Source organism: Microplitis demolitor, chromosome 5, assembly GCF_026212275.2.
Source record: "Microplitis demolitor isolate Queensland-Clemson2020A chromosome 5, iyMicDemo2.1a, whole genome shotgun sequence".
Classification (NCBI taxonomy): Eukaryota; Metazoa; Arthropoda; class Insecta; order Hymenoptera; family Braconidae; genus Microplitis; species Microplitis demolitor.
In genome coordinates, this window is record NC_068549.1 from 15,399,662 (window position 1) to 15,420,017 (window position 20,356).

At 34.5% G+C, this 20,356-nt stretch overlaps 1 protein-coding gene across 15 annotated transcripts in view; it reads right to left on the minus strand.

The window, feature by feature from the left end:
- Nucleotides 1–737: 737 nt before the first annotated feature.
- The window catches only part of LOC103572795 (uncharacterized), an 86,601-nt gene continuing 66,982 nt past the window's right edge, over nucleotides 738–20,356 (minus strand). For 2 of the 15 annotated variants that reach the window (XM_053739210.1, XM_053739211.1), the window contains exons 2-16: nucleotides 11,085–11,314; nucleotides 10,720–10,839; nucleotides 10,205–10,636; nucleotides 9,885–10,115; nucleotides 9,605–9,806; nucleotides 9,368–9,506; nucleotides 8,927–9,282; nucleotides 8,653–8,840; nucleotides 8,226–8,434; nucleotides 7,099–8,126; nucleotides 6,853–6,983; nucleotides 5,559–6,564; nucleotides 5,341–5,377; nucleotides 2,026–2,087; nucleotides 738–1,619 (exon numbers count right to left, since the gene is read on the minus strand). In XM_053739210.1, coding sequence (XP_053595185.1) covers nucleotides 1,113–1,619; nucleotides 2,026–2,087; nucleotides 5,341–5,377; nucleotides 5,559–5,663 — 711 coding nt within the window. In that variant the 5' untranslated portion in view covers nucleotides 5,664–6,564; nucleotides 6,853–6,983; nucleotides 7,099–8,126; ... (7 more) ...; nucleotides 10,720–10,839; nucleotides 11,085–11,314 and the 3' untranslated portion in view covers nucleotides 738–1,112. Of the gene's footprint in view, nucleotides 1,620–2,025; nucleotides 2,088–2,271; nucleotides 2,466–3,165; nucleotides 3,233–5,340; nucleotides 5,378–5,558; nucleotides 6,565–6,677; nucleotides 6,760–6,852; nucleotides 6,984–7,098; nucleotides 8,127–8,225; nucleotides 8,435–8,652; nucleotides 8,841–8,926; nucleotides 9,283–9,367; nucleotides 9,507–9,604; nucleotides 9,807–9,884; nucleotides 10,116–10,204; nucleotides 10,637–10,719; nucleotides 10,840–11,066; nucleotides 11,315–11,913; nucleotides 14,325–15,767; nucleotides 15,959–20,356 lie in introns of those variants that run through there. The other 13 variants (XM_053739216.1, XM_053739213.1, XM_053739209.1 and 10 more) reach the window with 13 other exon arrangements.

Below are 20,356 nucleotides of genomic sequence, written 5' to 3' on the forward strand. Positions count from 1 at the left end.
CAACATTACAATCTGGGCATGATAAAACAACTCTAACAGATTTCAAATAGATTCTAGTAGAACTCAAGTTTGACGGATATGTGTTAGAATGATTCCTCTTCATACATGAGAATTATTATATGGATAATGATAAGAGAAGTCTATGTAGGATTCCATGTTGCTAGAATCTTACACATTTCTTTTTGATGAACTACTTATAGGGGTAGCAATGTCAAATACAACAGAAAATCAGAAATTCTACTTTTTAAAAACTATTTTTTATTTATTTCTCTTATTGTATTACATGAATATAGTATTGTAATCGTACATTAGTTTACTTATCAACTAGGAAACATTACACTGATTTTTACGAATGATTCTTATTACTATGTTATTAAGACTATTTTACGTCGATTTAAACTTCTGCTGGTGGTTTCTCAGCCGAAGAGTTTTCAGGTTTTCCAAACACCAAATCAAGAGTTTCTTGATCGATTATTCCGTTAAACTTCTGTGCTTGCGTTTCAGTTTCTAAGGGTTTATTTTCAGCCGGAGAGTTTTCAGGTTTTCCAAACACCAAATCAAGAGTTTCTTGATCGATTATTCCGTTAAGGATAGCTGACTTCAAATTTCATCATCCTTATTGACTCATTTGGATGATGTCGGTATTTGTTGAGCTGCAATATGTTAAGTGAAACTAGCAAAAGGAAATATGTTTCTTTTAGTATTACTTTTCATTTTAGGTCGGTTGTTGAAACATAGTTGGATTTTGAAGATGTGAAATATGGCGTTACGTAAATAATGCTTCGTAAAAACCTATCAGCTCGATGAGGGGTAGAATCGAATAGAGTGCGGGTTGCGTTTGCATTGGGGTTATGTAGAATAAGTCAAAAAACATGTTTTGTAAGCAATATCTTTATTTAACCATAACTTATAGATAATGTTAGTAATAGGCATTTCTTAGAGTTACACTCTACAAAGTAAGCAATTTATATTTAAAAAATTTCTACAACATAAGATACAGATTACATATTGGTTAATGTGAAAAAGCTCTTGGGAATTATGCCTAAGTTTCCATGAGTGGAGTCTTGAAGAGTTTTAGAAAAACAATAATGAAAGTACTAAATGATTACGGATCACTCGTAAGAACTATTATTTCTAGAGCCGACTGCGTTGAATGTAACTGCTCTTTCGGATTGACCAGGCTTACGCATGGTACGAAAAACGAAGTATATAATCGTTCCAACCATTACAATCCCGAAGGTTAAGATTAGTATAATCCAATACGGAAAGGCAGGTTTCTTGATATCAATTGCCGAGGAAGTAGTTGCATTTACTTCTTTAGGTTGAATAGTAGATGTTGCGTTTAGTTCTGCGGTCGATGCATTGTTGGGGACATAAACTTTTTCAGTTGTGCTGACAACTGCGTCTTTACGGTGGATAGTAGTATTTAAGTTAGAATTCGTGCTTGTATTGAATTTGGATTGATCAGTAATATTTTCATCTTTTGTTGATGCTATTGTTTTTATTCTGGCAGAAGTTTCATTATTTCTTTCCGGCTGTGTAGTAGTACTGTTCAATTCTTTTCTTGTGATCGTTGAGTTTTTAGCACTAGTGATATTTGCAGTATCCGTTAAAGGAATCTAAGAAAGAGAAGACCTATATCATAAAATTGTAATAAATATATAGTAAACTCTGCAATAAAAGTCCTTGGTCCTTAATGTAATTGGTTTATGCCATTATTTTCGAAATTGTTCTTTGTATAGTTGATTAGTGAATAAAAATCAAAATAAAGTCTTTCCAATTTCACAAAACTGACCTCAATCAGTGTCTGTCTGTTCGAATATTATAGAATCAACACAATAAAACATACACACAAATAAACTACGGACGCTTAGACAAAATCCTGAAAACAAGCAATTATCTATAACATTAAAATGTTATCACTTCATCATAAGCCGGTTGTCGAAAATCGGACAGGGACAATAACCTCTAGTTATTTAAATCTTCAACACTTGCATTAAAAAGTTTAAAATAATATGTTTTTACCTTATGATCAGTTCCTGAATCCTCCCCGTCACGTGTAGAGTTAATTGGCTGGGCTTTGGTACCTTAAAAAATAACCAAAATTATGTTAAATTACTATTTATGCGATTGCAATTCAATTTGAAGTATTAAGAATTTGGTTTGTGATTCATATATGATTTTGTTGCTAACATCTATATTTTAGGTGGTAAACTAAGCAACGAATTATCACACGAGAAATCAATGGTCAGAATCAGAATTATTACTTACATGAGAAGCCAATGGCCAGGATGAGAATTATTAAAGTAATTTGCGACATTTTTACAGAGGTGGTACAGACACTACTGTAATTATGGTGGTGGTATGAACACTAATGTAATTCAGGCAGTTCGACAGGGCTTTATATAGGCTCCACCAAACAGGAATTAAATCTAAATTGGAATTCCTTTCCCCCTCCCATTGTTCTATCCACGAACATGCAAAACAATGTGCTATCAGTTCGAATTTCAATATAAAATTATTATTTATGGTATAATAAGTAAAATTCCCATTGCGGTTATCCTGTTTCAAATGTATCTGATAGGAGTCGTAGGTTGCAGGGGAGGTTAGGGCAGAGTGGGCCACTTAAGGAAAATAATTATTATATCGTATATACGTCGAAATATATGTCTACATACATGCCGACACATAAGTACGCATCTATTTCTGCATAGATTTGTACTTATATGGATGCATATATATCTTTTATATTCTTATATAAATGTCTAAAGATATGAATGCATATACGTAGGTATATATTTTACAATTGTCAAAATATATATTTTTTTATATAACTTAAAAAAATATTTTGGCGCGAAAAAAGAAGTTTCAATGAAGTGAAAATAAGTATCAAGGGTCTAAAAATAAGTAAACGCGATGAAAAAATTAACGATATAATAATTATTTTCCTTAAGGGGCCCACTCTGCCCTAACCTCCCCTGCTACCTACGACTACTTTTAGATACATTCAATACAGGATAACCGCAACGGGAAAATATATGCAAACATATATGTATTATATATGTCACATATATAAAAATATATTTCTCGATCTATGTCGGCATAAATGTCTACATATATTTTTACTATATGGCCACATATATGTCGAACAAGGTACTTGCTTACTACAGCATTGGACCAGGTTCGATTTCGGCATGCACCAATGAATTTTATTTTCACAATACTATTTATGTGCATTACATTGGCAACCCCCTGGTGGTGGAATACCGACGATTTTTCGAGCGAGTGGAAGTGGCCTCGACTTCATTACAAAATGATGGCGGAACACAAAAACTCGATCGAATCTGCAGGACTCTGCTGCCTCTACTGACAGCGGTAGTGTCCCGCGACGTGTTTCCTTAGACTCGGGGCGGGGAATCACCGAAATAAAAACTACGTCTCATCCACCTATCAACTCACAAACAATAGTATCTACAATAGTTAAAGTATATATAGTTGTCGGAAGGACAGTGCGCTTGCTAAGTTTATTGTTAGGTGGACTGGCAAAAATGCAAGGCCTAATAACGATGATCACCAGGACCGCGATCCTCTCCGACAACTATAAAAAATTGTCCTCAATGTGACATATATGTTGCATATAATTTTCACATATATATTTTTCCATGCGGGCTACTCTGTAGTTCAAAATACTTTAGATATCATTGTACTTATTTATTGCTCATATCTGGATAATCTGATCAGGATTTTTGTTCATTATTCAGAAAGCTATTAGAATAACGCATAAATAAGTAAGCAATACTAGCTTAATCATATTACTAGACCCAATGAAATCACAACTTTAAATCGTTTGAAACGTTAATCTACTCATTCAAATATAACTAAAGACGTCTATTAGCACTCGGCTTTAATCCATAGGCACCAGTGTAAATAAGAGTTGATATTTAAGTAGAATATAAATGATAAAAGATAATTAACGCAATTAATGAAGTCGTTTATAATGATGCGCATCAAGAAAAAACAACGAATACAAAAGAAAAAAGTTGTTTCAATCAGTATTGCGGCTAAAGTTAGACTTTAAGAATCACTTGAAAAAACCCTCAAGTCGGAATCAAATAAAACATCAATTTGAAATTCTGAAATGCATTTCGAGCTATAAATGCTACTAGTATAGTCTATTTACGTGGAATGTAGATATCTTTGAAAAAAAATGCGCATTCCTTCTAAATCATTTACTAGGCCTGGAAACAGTCAATACTATCAACCGCCAATGATGAGTTATAATATTTTGTTTAGCTTGACCAGACCTATAACCTCTCATCAGATCCATATTGTTTGGGTTTTCCTTGTATGTCGCCAGTAATGATACATTATTGAACGGTTCTATAAATAGCAATTGTTTATTGTAAGCAGCCTATTATTTAAATAACTTCTATTATGTCTTCAAAGATGATCTGGTAAATACTTACCTATCTGCAGACCAAATGGATCTTTTTGTGACATATTTATTAAAAAAAAAACAGCATGTATTCGTCTGTCTTATAAAGAGCGAATTGACATTATTATGCAATTTGCATAGATGCTTCGCATCATGAGTCGTGCAATAGTATTAGTGACAGGTATTTTTTAGAGTTATACTGTGTAAAGTAAAGTGATTATAGTTGAGACAATTTTACAATTAAGTTATGTTACTTCTAAATTAATGACTGTTAAATGTACATACATAAGGACTATCATTTACTCGGCCTAGAAACGGTCAGTATTATCAACCGCAAATGGTGAGTAATAACATCATGCCTAACTTGACCAGACGTCAATAAAACCTCTTATCAGTTCCATATGTTTGGGTCTTTTGTGTGTCACCATTAATGATTAATCGTTAAACGGTTATATGCATAGCAATGTATATTGATAATAGTAATTTTCAGCTCGGCTTTTTAAAAAAAATGTCTATGTCCGAGTATCAAGTCGCTGTCAGTAGAACTGTTAAACCTTTAATGCTTGACTTTGAAACCTACTTTATTTTTAGGCGGGTCGTTGTGGAACTAGAGTAAGCGCGTAGCACCCGTGACAGGGCCAATGTTACCATACACAAAGTAGGGTTAAAATAGCTGGAGAAGGACACTGTAACGCTACTATTCTCACATTGCATGAATACGAATACGCGATGCTTTTTAATTCGCGCTTTTCATACTCGACATGCACCAAGATGCTTAGAAACTTCGAAATGCTAAAGAGATAATATCAGAGTCTGGTGAACGTACATTAGTTGGGGGTTAGAGATCACGAGGATATCATAAAAAAGATTAATTTAAGATATGGACGTTAATTATTAATACTTACAAGTTTTGTTTGTTGGAGTCAAGCAATGTGATCGTACCTGAAAAACAATGAAATTGGTCATATTACACTAGCGGTAATGTATGATGAGCGTCTTGTCGGAAAATGTTAAATCATTACCGTTACGGGATTTAATATTCTATTCTTATAAAAAAAAGTTATTTGCACCACCAATTTTGAACGAATCAATGATAATTTACAAAAAAATAGATATACTTTACCTCGTAGTCAACAGGCAGTGTCTTGTTTTGCCTTGTAGCATAACATCTAAACAGCGGATAGTCCTCTAAGAATACGTGCCATTGGTGTTCATTCAGCGTCGTCATCTTACTTTTATCAACGTCGGTGTATGCCACCGTCCATTGAGCCCACACTCTCCCTCACGTGTCATGATTAATAATTTTTTTTTTGGTCGTAGATTCCTGATGTTATTAATGATATTGTTATCGAAGTATAAATAAGTTCTTTTTAGTGTAAGGATGGATTAGATTCTTGCCAATTTCTAGAATGTCATCTATGTCTGTTTAATCCAATAGCTATATCACATAATGATAGTGAAAATGCGTTCCACTCTGATCTGCTATACTGTTCCAATAACCGGTCATTACATTTCGGTTAATCTAATTTGAACCAGTGACTCGGATTAGTGTTATAATAATACCTATATCCTGCCGGGACGTTGATAGCGGCTAATATCAGTTCCCGGCATGGGTTTTCGATGTGGTTTGGGATTTCCGAAATCATGTTTCTCTTTTTTGATATCCATTAGGTAGTGTGAGTCAGATAAATAGTGATAGGTATACTACTTTAGTTCCGACCAAGTGTCCCTGCTAAATCCATGCGACTGGAATCTTTGAAAGCAAAAGACAACAGGGTCACTGCAGCCAGCTACCCTAGCGGCAGTTTCTTCAACCAATGAATCCGTGTTTTTGTGATTAACTATCAGCATTTTACTAATCTTGGCAGTGTCTGAGTACTTAAATAATTTGGAGTTTAAATGAGGGTGTGAAGAATAATACGAATACGTTAATATGCGAAATGATCGTTTATTAGTAATTTATCAGTCCGTTAATTAGTCCAATTTCCATTTATATGTTACGCTCTACGTGTCGATGATTGTTTTAAAGAACTCCAAGTTTTCAGATACATTGGGATAGTCTCCAACTTTGATGCAAGTATCTGATTTATCTCTAACGTACCCCTTTTCACACCAGCATACTGTGTAAACTGTAACAAAAAAACAAATAGCTACAGAATAAAAGTAAAGACATATAACTTGGTGTTTATTTAATTCCACAACTCTAATCTTTGCTTGCTTTGTGGCGTTAATTACTTCATACCTGTCACAATACTAATTACGCTTTCAATATAAGCCCTTATAATTTGTAGGTTCTATTTTGACGTGACCGTAACTCTTATCAGTTCCGGTCGATTCAATGTGATTCGGAATTTATCCAAACACAACACGGGCATTTCACTGTTTTAATTTTGATCAGTAATTAAAATATTTCTTACTTTAAAGCAGAATGTTGGGTTGTGATCATCACAGCGCTCTTCACACCCACGCCGCATAAAGTCGTAGACCTCGTTTTCACCACAAAAGCCATCTTTCCAAGAGTCACTGTTGGTGGGCGAAGTTTTGATATCTTAAAAAAATAAAAAAATAATATTAATACCTATTTTACTAGCTAATATCTAGATGGTGGTGTTAAATAAAAAAATATTACACATATTGGATATACATATATTATTTATACTTACCAATAAAGGCGATGCAAGTGACGAACAGAACAAATGCGAACTTTTCTGACATCATGTGGTCTTTAGTATTAACTTCTTTCCTACGGTAAAGCTGATTCACGACTGTAACTTTGATTAATATTGCAACTGATTATATAGGCACAACAATTCAATTTGATGACGTAAAAGAGTTACCGAACTATTGTTCCATCTGGCTGTATGCCTAAATATGAACTCTGGTTCGTCATAGTCTCAATATTTTTATAATATTTTTCAACGTTTATCGGGCATACATTCCGATGCGGTTTTCCTGTTTTTGGGTTTGCGTCAGAAATTAAATTTATAATAATATTTATTGTTGGTTTTGAATGACACAATAAACTCCTACGTTCCCTACCTACTTTAGGTCTTATTTGAAATACAGATATCTTTTCTTTTTTTACTGATCTTCTGGAGAAAGTTGCACTATATTTCTGACACTAAAAACTACGCACATGCATGACATTTCGGACTAGTTCCTTAGTGACAATATTAAGCAATGCTTGCGTAAGATTTGCTTACAATATTATTGCGTCATAGTGTTCAAAATTAACTAAAATTCGCTGTAAGAAATTAGTAACACATATCTTGCATATGAATTGCGCAATATTGCTTCATATTTTGATCCAGAAGCTAGCACCAGAGTATTGCAATTTTGAACCCGAAAGATCATCGGTGAAAGATACTGCTAATGTAACTTGTATAAGATCGCAAATCAAAAATCGTCGTGGTATCATATGGTAGCAGTGTTACTGTATGTTCATCTCCCCTAATGTCAATCTCACTTTGTATACAGTGACAGTTTTGTAGTTAGGGTTGGTTACACGGCTAATTTGAGTATTGATAGAGAAAAATCCATTTTTTCTATAGTCAATAGGTTTTATTTGCACACAGAGTATTCGTTAACTCGTATATTAGACGTAGAACTTTATTCTGCTCTATAAATTATTATTTACAGAGATTTTTTTGTTAGTCAGTTTGAATTCTTCTGACTTTTTATCTCTAAAATACTAGATAATGGAAAATTAAACAAAATAGTAATAGTTGATACTTATTTAATTTATTTAACCATCTAATTTTTAGCAGATAACTGAGAACGAAAGACATACACAGTAGCATATATGATCACGATATATGACATAATGTAACTGATACCAACGACTCCGCTGCAAATAATAAATACAATGCCTTTGCCCACTGCTTCACTTCTTGAGGAACTGGATCCATTGGACACTGGAACGCAGTCTGAAGCTTTAATGCAAACGTTGGCTGAATTCCGCATGTAACCATCTAAGCATTCACAATCAGGCGGAGAAAGCTGAAAAACATGACAATTTATAACATACGATGCATGGAAATATATAACGGGCGCCACGAGGATCAATAGTTTACTTTTATCGTTTTCCGCTTCAAGGTTATAATAGCAATAAAATTTATTCGTAACTACGCAGCTATACAACTTTATTTCAGAGTTAATAATTAATAGGTCGATGTGAGTTGGTGCCAACAATAGTTAAGGAAAATAAAGAGTTTTACCTTGTATTCGGACTCTGGCTTGTTGTCGTAGCAGCGAACTTCCAGAGCTCGCATAGTTTTATTTAAAACTGCATATTACCCACACAGTAGATAGTTAAGTTGAGAAACTGTCTGCAGTGGTACCACTGTGGGTCCAAATTGATTCGTCACTTCATTTTGACGAGATTCAGCCGGTAGCGCGCCAACAACTTAAGAAAAAACAACAGTAATGTTAAATATTATCTATTTAGTTAAACCTCCACTAGGAATATAAAGAAGTCAATTCATTGTTCACCATAAGAGTACTGGATGTTTAGATTCTTGTCCTATTTAACAAAGGCAAGCATTTAAACTTCCAAGTGCAGATCTGGTAAAAAACATAATACTCTCTCTATTGGTACAGGTAGGCAATTACACACTCGGATCGGAATGTCCCACTTTTCTTCCTTGGTATGTTGTATACTATTGTTACACACATGATCTATTTATACTTACATGTAATGTCATTAGCAGCGAATAAGAAAAACAATATATTTCCGTTTAGTAACATGTTATGGTGAGCTTGACGTCCACACAGAGAAATAAATGAATGTTACTAAGGCGAACCCGGTCATGCGGGGATCCAATATCGAGACGTTCATGACGCATGCGCTAGTAATTACGGATTAGTAATAAGTTCTAATTGTTGGTGTTAATGTGTGCATGCATGTGTGTGTGTATTTGGGTGGGTGCTTACCATAAGAGACTTTGTTGGATGACCGGGCTTTAAATCCTCAAAAAAAGACGTAGAACTATTTTATTCTGTCGAATGATTTATTGACAGTGGACCTTCTGTTAGAAAACTTGAGATCCCCGGATTTTTCATCTTTAGAATACTGAATAAAGAACAATCAAACAAAGTAATGATCGATAATGATTATTTATTTTATTTCATCATTTATTTTCTTTAAAAAAAAAAAAAAGAGCCTTATACCGTAAATAATGGTTGCAATAACCAGAAAAAGTAGGAGAAAATTTATCCATGAACAAATAAAATCTACAACGGCCGAGTTCGCATCTTCCGATCCTGTAGAATTGAATCCACCAATATAGGGAACGCAATCTTCCGTTTTGATGCAAATGTTCGCTGAATTCCGTAGGTAACTATCGATACAGGCACACTCCGGTAGAAAATTCTGAAAAATATGACGATTTAGAATATATGAAACATGAAAATATAGAATGATCTCCACGAGACAAAATGTTATATTTACATTTTAATCCACTTTGTGATTGCAATTGTTATTAAAATTTCACCTTATATTTGGACGGTGGCATGTCATCATAACAGCGAATTTCAAGAGCTCGCGTTGTTTTGTTGAAAACTGCATGTTCTCCACACAGTACATAGTTGAGTTTAGAATCTATCTGCAGTGCTACTAATGTGAGGTCCAGTTGGTTCGTTTCTGCATGTCTATCAGATTCAGTTGGTAGCGCTCCAATACCTTAAAAACAAAACCGAGGTTAAATTAAGGCTCCATTAAAAATACAAAAAAATAAGTTTATTCGACACACATTATCTATTCATACTTACATGGGGTGCCGTAGATAGCGAATATTAAAATTAATAGAATCCTGTTTAACAACATGCTGCAGTATGCTCGTAGTCAACACTGAGTTGCTAATAAGTGTAGTTATGGTAAATCTTATTATACAGGGATTCGATTATTCGACGTCAATCACGTATACAGTCATACTTTTATAGTATAAACAGCAGCTAATATTGATTTTAATTTTCTATTTTCGATCCTTTATTTAGGCATTCAATGTGCGTAAAAACATGTGCGGTTATCCTGTTATTCGTTTGCGGTATAGGTTTAAATGATAACGATGCTTACTGGTGGTTTGGACTGATGTCAGCGGTACCAGCTTATTTTGCCTATTTACGTTCTCATTAAAACTAAACAAAAGTTTTCTCTCTTCTATATATTTAAGAAAACGAAGACTATACTTCTCGTCCTATAAGCTGAAAAAGGAAATACATTTTGAGTGAAACTTGTTACATAGATACATTATTTTGTAAGAAATTTAAAATTTTTTAGGACACACAGTAATACTATTCTCATTTTATTTGAATACGAATCCATGACGCTTTTTGATTTGTCTTACTTTACTGACCAACCATGTTTAAATTCTTCTACACTGAAATTTTCGACTTGACGAACGTTACTAGTAATAAAATATGAGCATACATAAAAGTGAACATGAAAATTTTATGCATCTCAAATTCTAGATATGACCATATATAACTATATATATACGTATATATAATAATATATCGTCATACATAAAAGTGAACATAAAAATTTTATGCATCTGAAATTCTATATATGACCATATATAACTATACATAGTTATATATAATAATACATGGTCATGCATAAAAGAGTACATACAATAATGTATCCCTCTACCTCTGCCGTTGAGGCCCTCGGGTCCCTTGACCTGCGGGGGTCACTAAGGTGTCACGTGATGGGGGTGGGTTTGACGTCATAGCTAGACTGTTCAGCAGCCTAGGTATTCGGGGCAATATGGTTGCTTCTTGTAGTCGGCCTTCCTGATAGTCTTCCGCGTCCTCGCAGTTGGAGGCGGTGACTGCTATCACCCATTATAGCCCTGCTTCTCGTCAACACACCGGGCTGTCCTAAATATCATAAATCAATCAAATGTTAGTAAAATGATGTTTTTAAGTAGCATGCAATCACACAGTAACCCAATTAATGCATGCCTATAGTCAAACTCCAAGCTCATTAAAATTATTAACTTTCCGAATAACTATCCTTATTATGCCCGATGACCATCATCTACGTCTGTTTTATATATATTTCTTTTTTTTTTTTGGTCATCGTAATGACGTGTAAGTGGTTGTGTACATGCAAGTGTTTATGTTAATGTCTCTCTCTCTCTCTATTCTCTCTCTCTTCCTCGCTCTTTAGATCGGGCGCCCTTAAGCAGGTAATATCCATTTCTTAAATAAGAACCATTCTTGCTTTAGTGCTGTCCTTCTCATTTATGTGAGCCACTATTCTAAATAGCATCCATTCCTCGTAGCGAGAATCAATATTTTCTAGAGTAGTATCCTTCTCTACATAAAAAGAGACAACACCAATATTTATGGTATCCATCCCTCAAATAAGGGCCACCATAAGCTCATGCAAAGATATTCTTCTCTCACTACGTGAGAGCTATCAGTGCATTATATTATTTAACTATAATATTCTAACGTATAGATAATGTTCGTACCCAAAGGTTGTACAGTCGCATTATCGTCACTGTTACTGTCCTCGGACTCTGATTCACTGATTTCTGTACTGTAAAGCTTCAGTTTGTCTCCAGGAACAATCCCAGTGTAAGGCTTCTGTGTCCTTTCTGCGCCTTTTACATCCTCAATGACGTATCTATCCTTATCAAGTACCTTAGTAATCTTATATGGCCCAGCGTACTTGGGTAATAACTTTTTACTATTGCCATCATTGTAAGCGATTACTCTACGAGTCATTACGAGGTCACCGCACGCAAACAGCCGAGAGGGAGCTCTTTTTTTATTATATCTTTCGGCCTGCTCTTTTTGTCATCGCTTTATAGACTGAGAAGCTTCCGCACGTTCTTGATCCCAATCAATCACCCGCGCGGGTTCTCCGATACTATTCAATAATCGCGACTCAGATGCATTGCGAGGCCTCAACCAGACTAATAATTCCGACGGCAATTTTCCCGTGCTTGAATTTACGGTATTGTTAATACCCCAAATAACTTGAGATAATTTACGGTCTCAATGTCGCTCGTCTTCGATGCTAGACGATAGCATAGAAAGGATAGTTCGATTGTATCTTTCTACCTGCCCATTAGCCCTCGGAGTGGCTACGGCAGCCATGACGTGTTGTATCTGTTTATCAATGCAGAATTGTTTAAATTGTTTACTGCTAAAGGCAGTATCTTTGTCCGTAATAATTCTTTTTAGAAACCCGAAATAAACACTAACTTCATCTAAAAGTCGTAGTACAGGAATAGCTTTAGTACTCTTAACAGCCTTGGCAAATACATATTTAGAAAATGCTTCGACTATAACTATTAAATGTATATTACCATGTTGTGCGCTGGCGGTAAAGGGGCCCAAATGGTCAATGTGTACAGTGTGCATTAGTTCCGGAACCTTTTCTATTGGGTGTAAATGACCTGGTTTCTTACCTGGAGGCTCTTTACTATACAGACAATCGAGGCAAGAGGCAATGTATCGTCGTACATACCTTTTCATTGAAGGAAACCAATAGTCCGTTTTTATTTTATTTAGCGTGTTTTCGAGTCTGACATGGCCTATGTCATCGTGACATAATTTTACGATATTACATCTCAGGTGTTCTTCTTTGATAAGAAGCCCCACTCGCTAGCCTAGTCATAGAGGCAGCAGAGCCCTGCAGATTCGATCGAGTTTTTTTGTGTTCCGCTATTATTTTGTAATGAAGTCAGCGCCACTTCCATTCGCTCGAAAAATTGTCAGTATTCTACCATCAGGGAGCTGCCAATGTAATGCACATAAATAGTATTAAAAAAATAAAATTCATTGGTGCAGGCCGGAATCGAACTTGTTCCAACGCTTTGGTAAGCAAATACCTTGTTCGAAGGGCTATTGCCAGCCCCCGTTTACCTAGACACAAAAAATATATTCATTTAGAATAAATATATACATTTATTCAAGGTTGATAAGTATATATTTGAACCTAATGATTATTGATTTAAAAGTTATGGTCTTAGGCAGCAGCAGCGGGAGTAGTTCGGTGCTCGCTATTAGATCGCGCCCACCATTTGTGGTGTCCTTGGTAAGAAACTTATTTCAGAGTTTTTATATTCGCCAGCTTGAAACATTCATTGGACGGGTTATCCGCTGAAAATTTTCAATAGTAATAAAGGGCTATCCTGTATTACACTATGACATTAATGTTGATTATTAATGTTTTTCCTGAACAATTTTTGTCATAGTACGAAAAAAAGTACGTGTCAAAGAAATAAATTATTTTTCTAAATATGAATTATTTTTCCTCGGCCCGAATAGAAAATATGTCTTTTATTTTTGTTTCGTTAACCGTCTCCTCTCGAGCTCTTTCCGCACGTGCTGTTATTTTACCTTTTTCGATAGTTAATGGCTTATGAGATAAATTAACTATTGGCAACAATCCCAAGTTTATGCTGAGCATGCATCGCGGTATGCAGTGCTCTTTTCCAACTTTCCCGCGTACGCTAAGCTCTACATATATAAGTCACCAAAATAATTGTTATTCACTCGTGCCTGGACATCCGCAGCATGTCGTGACGGTATAACTACCGTCTCTGCAGCCGCTAATTGAGTCATCCTTGGGGGGAGTCGATCCAACTTCGGCAGAGTTGCGAAGATGTTGTCAAACAGCCGCAACTTATCTCCTCGTTGCACCATAGTGACAATCGGTAAACACAAAAATGGCTTTCCCACGATAAGGGGCACTGTCTGTAGTTCTTCTGGAACCACATGTACTTCTACTTCGGCTTCAGCTAGGTCAATTTTTATTGTTACTCTGGTGATACCGTGAGGTATTACCACACCTCCCCCATATCCACGCAGAGTCGTGTCCGTTGGCTGTAGTTTCAGCTCCAATTTATCCGCATCAGATTTCCGCAGCGTGATGCAGTCGCTTCCGGAGTCAATAAATTCTCTCAAGGCTACTTTTCCTATAGTAGCCTCTAAGAATCGTTGATCCTCGTGCACTGGAGCACTACTAATACTTAGGACTCTCTTCTCGTTATTCTCTGAGTCCGACTTCGGGCAACGGCTGGCAATGTGCCCGTACTCCTGGCATCTAAAGCATTGGATGCCCTTGGGTCGATTCGAATTCGACGTACCTGGACGAGTAGGCTCACTAGGAGTTCTTGCTAACCCTCGAGCTTTACCTCAGCCAGCTTCTCGGTTTCTTGGCTCTTCTCCGCGTCCTGGAGCTGGAGAGGATGCGTGCGCAGCAAGAGTACTTGCAAACGGCCTGCGAGGCTTCTCGATCCACTTTCTAGTAGGAGGTCTCTCCGTCGGTCGTCCTCCGTAATCTTCGACTCTGCTCAGGTAAATGCGAAGATCTTCCGGAGTTTGAAACTCGAATCGGCTGATTGCCATTCTCAGGGCGTTGTCCTCAATTCCCTGAGCGATGCAGTCTGCCGATCGATATCCAGTTATCTCGCACGCATCGACCAACGCGGCTTTGGCGAAGAAGAACTACATCATGGACTCATCGCGCCTCTTCTTACGTTGCATCATTGCCATCAGGCGGTCTGAATACCTGGTATGATTCATGAATGAGTCTCGAAGTTTTATCTTCCACTGGTTCCACGTGAACGTAATGGTTGGTAATCTGCGGTACCATTCACCGGCTATACCTCTTAAATTATCTAATGCATAACACGATGTTGTCGTATCTGACCACTCATAGATTCCCTGTAGTTCCTCGACCTTGTGAATCCAGAATTCGATAGACTGACTCTTCACTTTGGGATCAAAGAGGGGAATCAGTTTCTTTCTCTCTAAGCCTCGAGGGTGACCCGAAGCGTTAGCAGATTCTTCTGCGGAGAATGGTCTGGGTGACAAATTCTGGGACTGTGTCGACGCCAGCATTGTTACCGCTGTGGTCAGTTGCTTTAGCACCTCCTGAAACTCTGGGTTGTACGAAGGTGAACGGCGTCTACCTCTGTAAATCGACCATCGCGTTGAGCTCTGAGATCCTGATCATCTCGTATACATCGTATCTTGAGACGACGATCGATCTCTTCTTGGGTGCGCTGATCCTTCTCGCAACGGTGGTGCACCACTCCCTGTAGCTTGTGGGACCTCGGGACGCGATGCTGATCGACGTAGACGAGCTCTCGGTTCGCGGTCGATAGCTTCTTGATTCATTGTTTATTATGCGTTCACTCACTGGATAATTAACTGCTATGTAACACTTCACTTCACTTTACTAGCACGCGAATACTTTATCCCACTTCTGAACTGTAAGAAAATAACTAACACAAGGTTTAAACCAAAAGAGTATTTATTATACAAGCTTAAACCTGACAATGCTTAACGTAAGTAGGTATATCTTTACCGATGTGACCGCTCAACCGTCCAGTACAATAATGTATCCCTCTGCCTCTGCGGTTGAGGCCCTCGAGTCCCTTGACCTGCGGGGGTAACTGAGGTGTCGCGTGATGGAAGTGGATTTGACGTCATAGCTAGACTGTCCAGCAGCCTAGGTGTCCGGGGCAATATGGTCGCCTCTTACTTGTTTCTATAATACTTAAATTTCATGCAAAAAATGATGATGTTTTATCTATTTTTTTTAAATTTGAGTAAATTCACATTTAGTTATAAGAATATAATTTTTTTCAACTCGATTGCTTTATATCTTTTTTCTAAAACATCGTAAATTGTACGAAATATAACGTTACTGCAATTTATTTAAGCTGACGAGTCATTAATGATCGATCTTGCATCAAAATAATATTTTGTAGAATAGAGTGAAACTTGAGAGTATCCACAGTTAATGAATATTAAAGTAAAAAAAAAAAAATTACTGAAATTTATTATTTCCAGATTATTCAAGAGTATTTAATGAATCCTACCAAAAACAGATCATCTGTAGAAAATCGCGTCAAGTACACGTTCAACACTTTTTATGAATGGAAAAAATTAATTTTACAAAAAGCTATAATATCCTGAAAACACCAAGTAACTGGTAGCATTGAAAATCATGAGGAAAATCTCAATCAAAACATATAATAAAAAACAAAAAAAACGATTCGAATGTACTTGGTGTGCGTCAAGTTTTGATTGAGTAAGTAATCTACTACAAATCCACTCTATAAGTAAGTGGATTATTCCAACTATCCCTGATTAAACAAAACGATTTGTGACGATTTAAAACGATCAAAAATTTAATCATCATCAATCGTCTTTAATCGTCATAATCGTCATGGTATTTTACATTTAATCGTCTCTAATCGTCAAAAGACGATTTATTATTTTATGAATAAAAACTATTAATGACGATTAAATTTTCAATTCGTCATAAATCGTTTTTAATCTTCATGCAGAACCAGAAATTGCAGTATTATTTTACGATTAAAGATTTTAAATTTTTAATCGTCACGAATCTTCTTTAATCTTTATGCGGGACCAGAAATTGTTATATTATTTTAAGATTAGAAACGATTGATAACGATTAGAAATTTTTAATCGTCATGGATCATCTTTAATCGTAAAATAATATATAGCAATTTCTGGTCCTGCATGAAGATTAAAAACGAATTAAACCGATTGAAAATTTAATCGTTTTTAATCCTCTTGAATCTTCAATTGACGATTCATGATGATTTAAAACGATTAAAACAGTTTTAATCATCACAAATCGTTTTGTTTAATCAGGGATGGAGGGTAGAGGTACCTCTACCCTCCATACATTTTATCCACGTTTAACGAGGTGTTAAATTTCTATCGCTTGCACCGCATCTCAAAGTTTTTCGGCAAGTGCGTAAATTTACTACAGTGACTACATGCTTGATTTCACAGTCAATTCCTATGATCAATTCTGAATTTTAGTAAACTGCAGACAAATGACGATAACAAGAAAATTTATTGCTTAAACGCACACCAAGTACATTCGAATCGTTTTTCTTGTTTTTTATTATATGTTTTGATTGAGATTTTCCTCATGATTTTCAATGCTACCAGTTACTTGGTGTTTTCAGAATTTTATAGCCTTTTTGTAAAATTAATTTTTTCCATTCATAAAAAGTGTTGAACGTATACTTGGCACGATTTTTTACAGATGATCTGTTTTTGGTGGGATTTCTCTATTTTTTGTAGGGCAAAGCAACTTCATTTATTGTCTGGAGATATATTTCTGCCTCGTTACGCACTTTTTCTTTAACATTAAATACCCTGCTTAAAAAATCTGATAGATTCTTATAGCTGTATGTATAAGCTCCTATATTTAACTATATCACTTCGCATAGAATTAATTTATCCTTTATAAAATATCTATGGGAATTCCTGAGAATTTATTGAATTCTATGAGATTTCCTAAACAGGGTAAAAACAAATTTTTTTATATGATTGTTAGACATAAAATAGTAATTTACTTTCGACAATTATAATGTAATCATCACCCGCGTTTGAATTTATACTTTTTTATAAAAAATAAAATTGCTGTTCAAAATAAAGATCCCGATTACTTGACACCAACTTTTAATCAATTTCTTACATCTTTTAATCAGTTTTTTACAACTTTTATTTTATATTTTGAAGGTACCTTTGCGGTTTTGGAAATAACGAAATAATACCGGAATTATATGGTATAAATACTGCATAAATATGGTATTACTCGAGTTATTTTGGCCAGTTTTTGCCGCATTATTACCAAAAATTTACGAAATAAATTCAGAAAATTTATGGTAATAAAACAGAAAAAATACGGTATTTTCACAGCATAAAAAACGTAATTTTACAGCACATGTATAGTATATTTTCGGCATTTTTGCAGCATCAAACCGTTCTACCCGGAAACAAATGTATATATATTTATATAAAATTTTATTTAGTTATATATAATTATATATAACCTTATAAAGTTATATATACAATAACTGTCATGAAAAAAAAAAAAAAATAAGAAAACCCGTCAATTCGTGGACTCGATCCCGAGACCCATTTTTTGAAAGTTTGATCTGGTAGCCATTATGCCAAATCACTTACTTCAAAGATGTTACTAATTGTATTAACATGGATACAAACAAACTTAAGAAAATTGAAAACATCAATTTTCATAGATAGTTATTTTCACTTACATTTTTTTGTTTAAGTAAGAATTGTGTGAACTAATAAAATAAAATAAAAAATATTACATTTTGTACATTTTCGATGGTTTTAAATGCTGAGGCAAACGAGAAATGAAACTACATTTTTTACAATTTTCAATTTTATCAGCGTAAATCTGGCAAAATTGTAGGATACTGACGGTATTATTATCACAAAAAGAACGATTTTATTATTATAACATTATCGTATTAGTTTTTATACAGCATTTTATTGGTAAAAGTTCGGCATTTTTACAGTTTTTTTTACAGCATTTTTTTGGTAAAAGTTCGGTATTGTTATAGTTTTTTTACAGCATTTTTTCGGTGAAAGTTCGGCATTTTTATAGTAATATTACTGTAGTAATCTGGTAACTCTACAGCATAAGTACAGTAAGTATATGACATAAATAAAGGAATAAAACTGGCCAATATAACCATATTAATACCAAATTATTACGGTAAATTTACGGTATGCGCTTAAATGCAGAAAATTTACGGCATTTTTACAGCATTCTCAAAACCACGAGGGTAATTCTAAATAATATATTAATATCTTTTGTTATTAATTATTTTATTATATTTTAGTCTCATATAAACTATTGAGGTATGCACGTTCAAATACTCAAATGTTTTTGTGTTTATTAATTAATTTTTTTTTTTTTTTTGAGAATCGAAATAAAATTTGCATTACGCTTCTGTGATTATAGTATTTCCAGTTGATGGAATCAGTCATGATTAATTTTTTAATATTGAGAATACTTTCGTAATCATAACTTATCATTTGGTCATATAGTAGGATTGAATGGGCCTCTATCAGTTTCAAGCGGAAACAAATTTTCAATCAAAAATGGTCGGGAGAGTTCGAGATCTCCGATTGAATTTCAATCAGATTCAATTATATTCAATCGGAAAATAATAATTTTAATTTTTGATTATTTCTCGATTGAATCTGATTAAATCCGATTGAAATATTTCAATCAGTTTTGATGGGATTCAATCGGAAAATAATAATTTATTTCTCAATTATATTCCGATTGAATCTGATTAAATCTGATTGAAATATTTTAATCAGTTTTCATCAGATTCAATCAGAAAATAATAATTTATTCCTCTATTATATTCCAATTGAATCTGATTGAAATATTTTAATCAGTTTTAATCGGATTCAATCGGAAAATAATATTTTTTTTAAATTATTTTCCGATTGAAACTAATTGAAAAAAAAAATTAATTGGATTTAATCAGATTTAATCGAAAAGTAATAATTTATTTGTCGATTATATCCCGATTGAATCTGATTAAATCCGATCGATTTTTTTTCAATCAGTTGAAACCAGATTCAATTGCAAAATAATCATTTTTTCACGATTATTTTCCGATGGAAGGTTCTCAATCAGTTTTAATCGGATACAATGAGTGAATAATATTTTATTTTTAAGATTACTTATCATGATTTTATTGACGTGCTTTCATGTATGTCTATCCGGGTGCCAACCTTGAAACAGGAAATGAAGCATCAAAAAAATTATTATACTCATTCAAAAATTTATTATGCTGTATCACAATACTTACCCGAGAAAAAATTTTTATATATAATCATATAAAATTATATATAATTATATATAACTCGATTATATATAATTAAAAAATATTTTGAAAAAAAAAAAAAAAGAAAAAATTAAATACCAAATTTTTGATATGGTCATTACCGCGCGAACGCATTACAAATTCAGAAACAAGAATTGATAGCAGTAAATGATGAAAAAATCCTGGAACATCTGCTGGGTTCGAACACGGCTCCTTTTGGCTGGCAGCCCTGAACGTTGATCACTGGTCCACA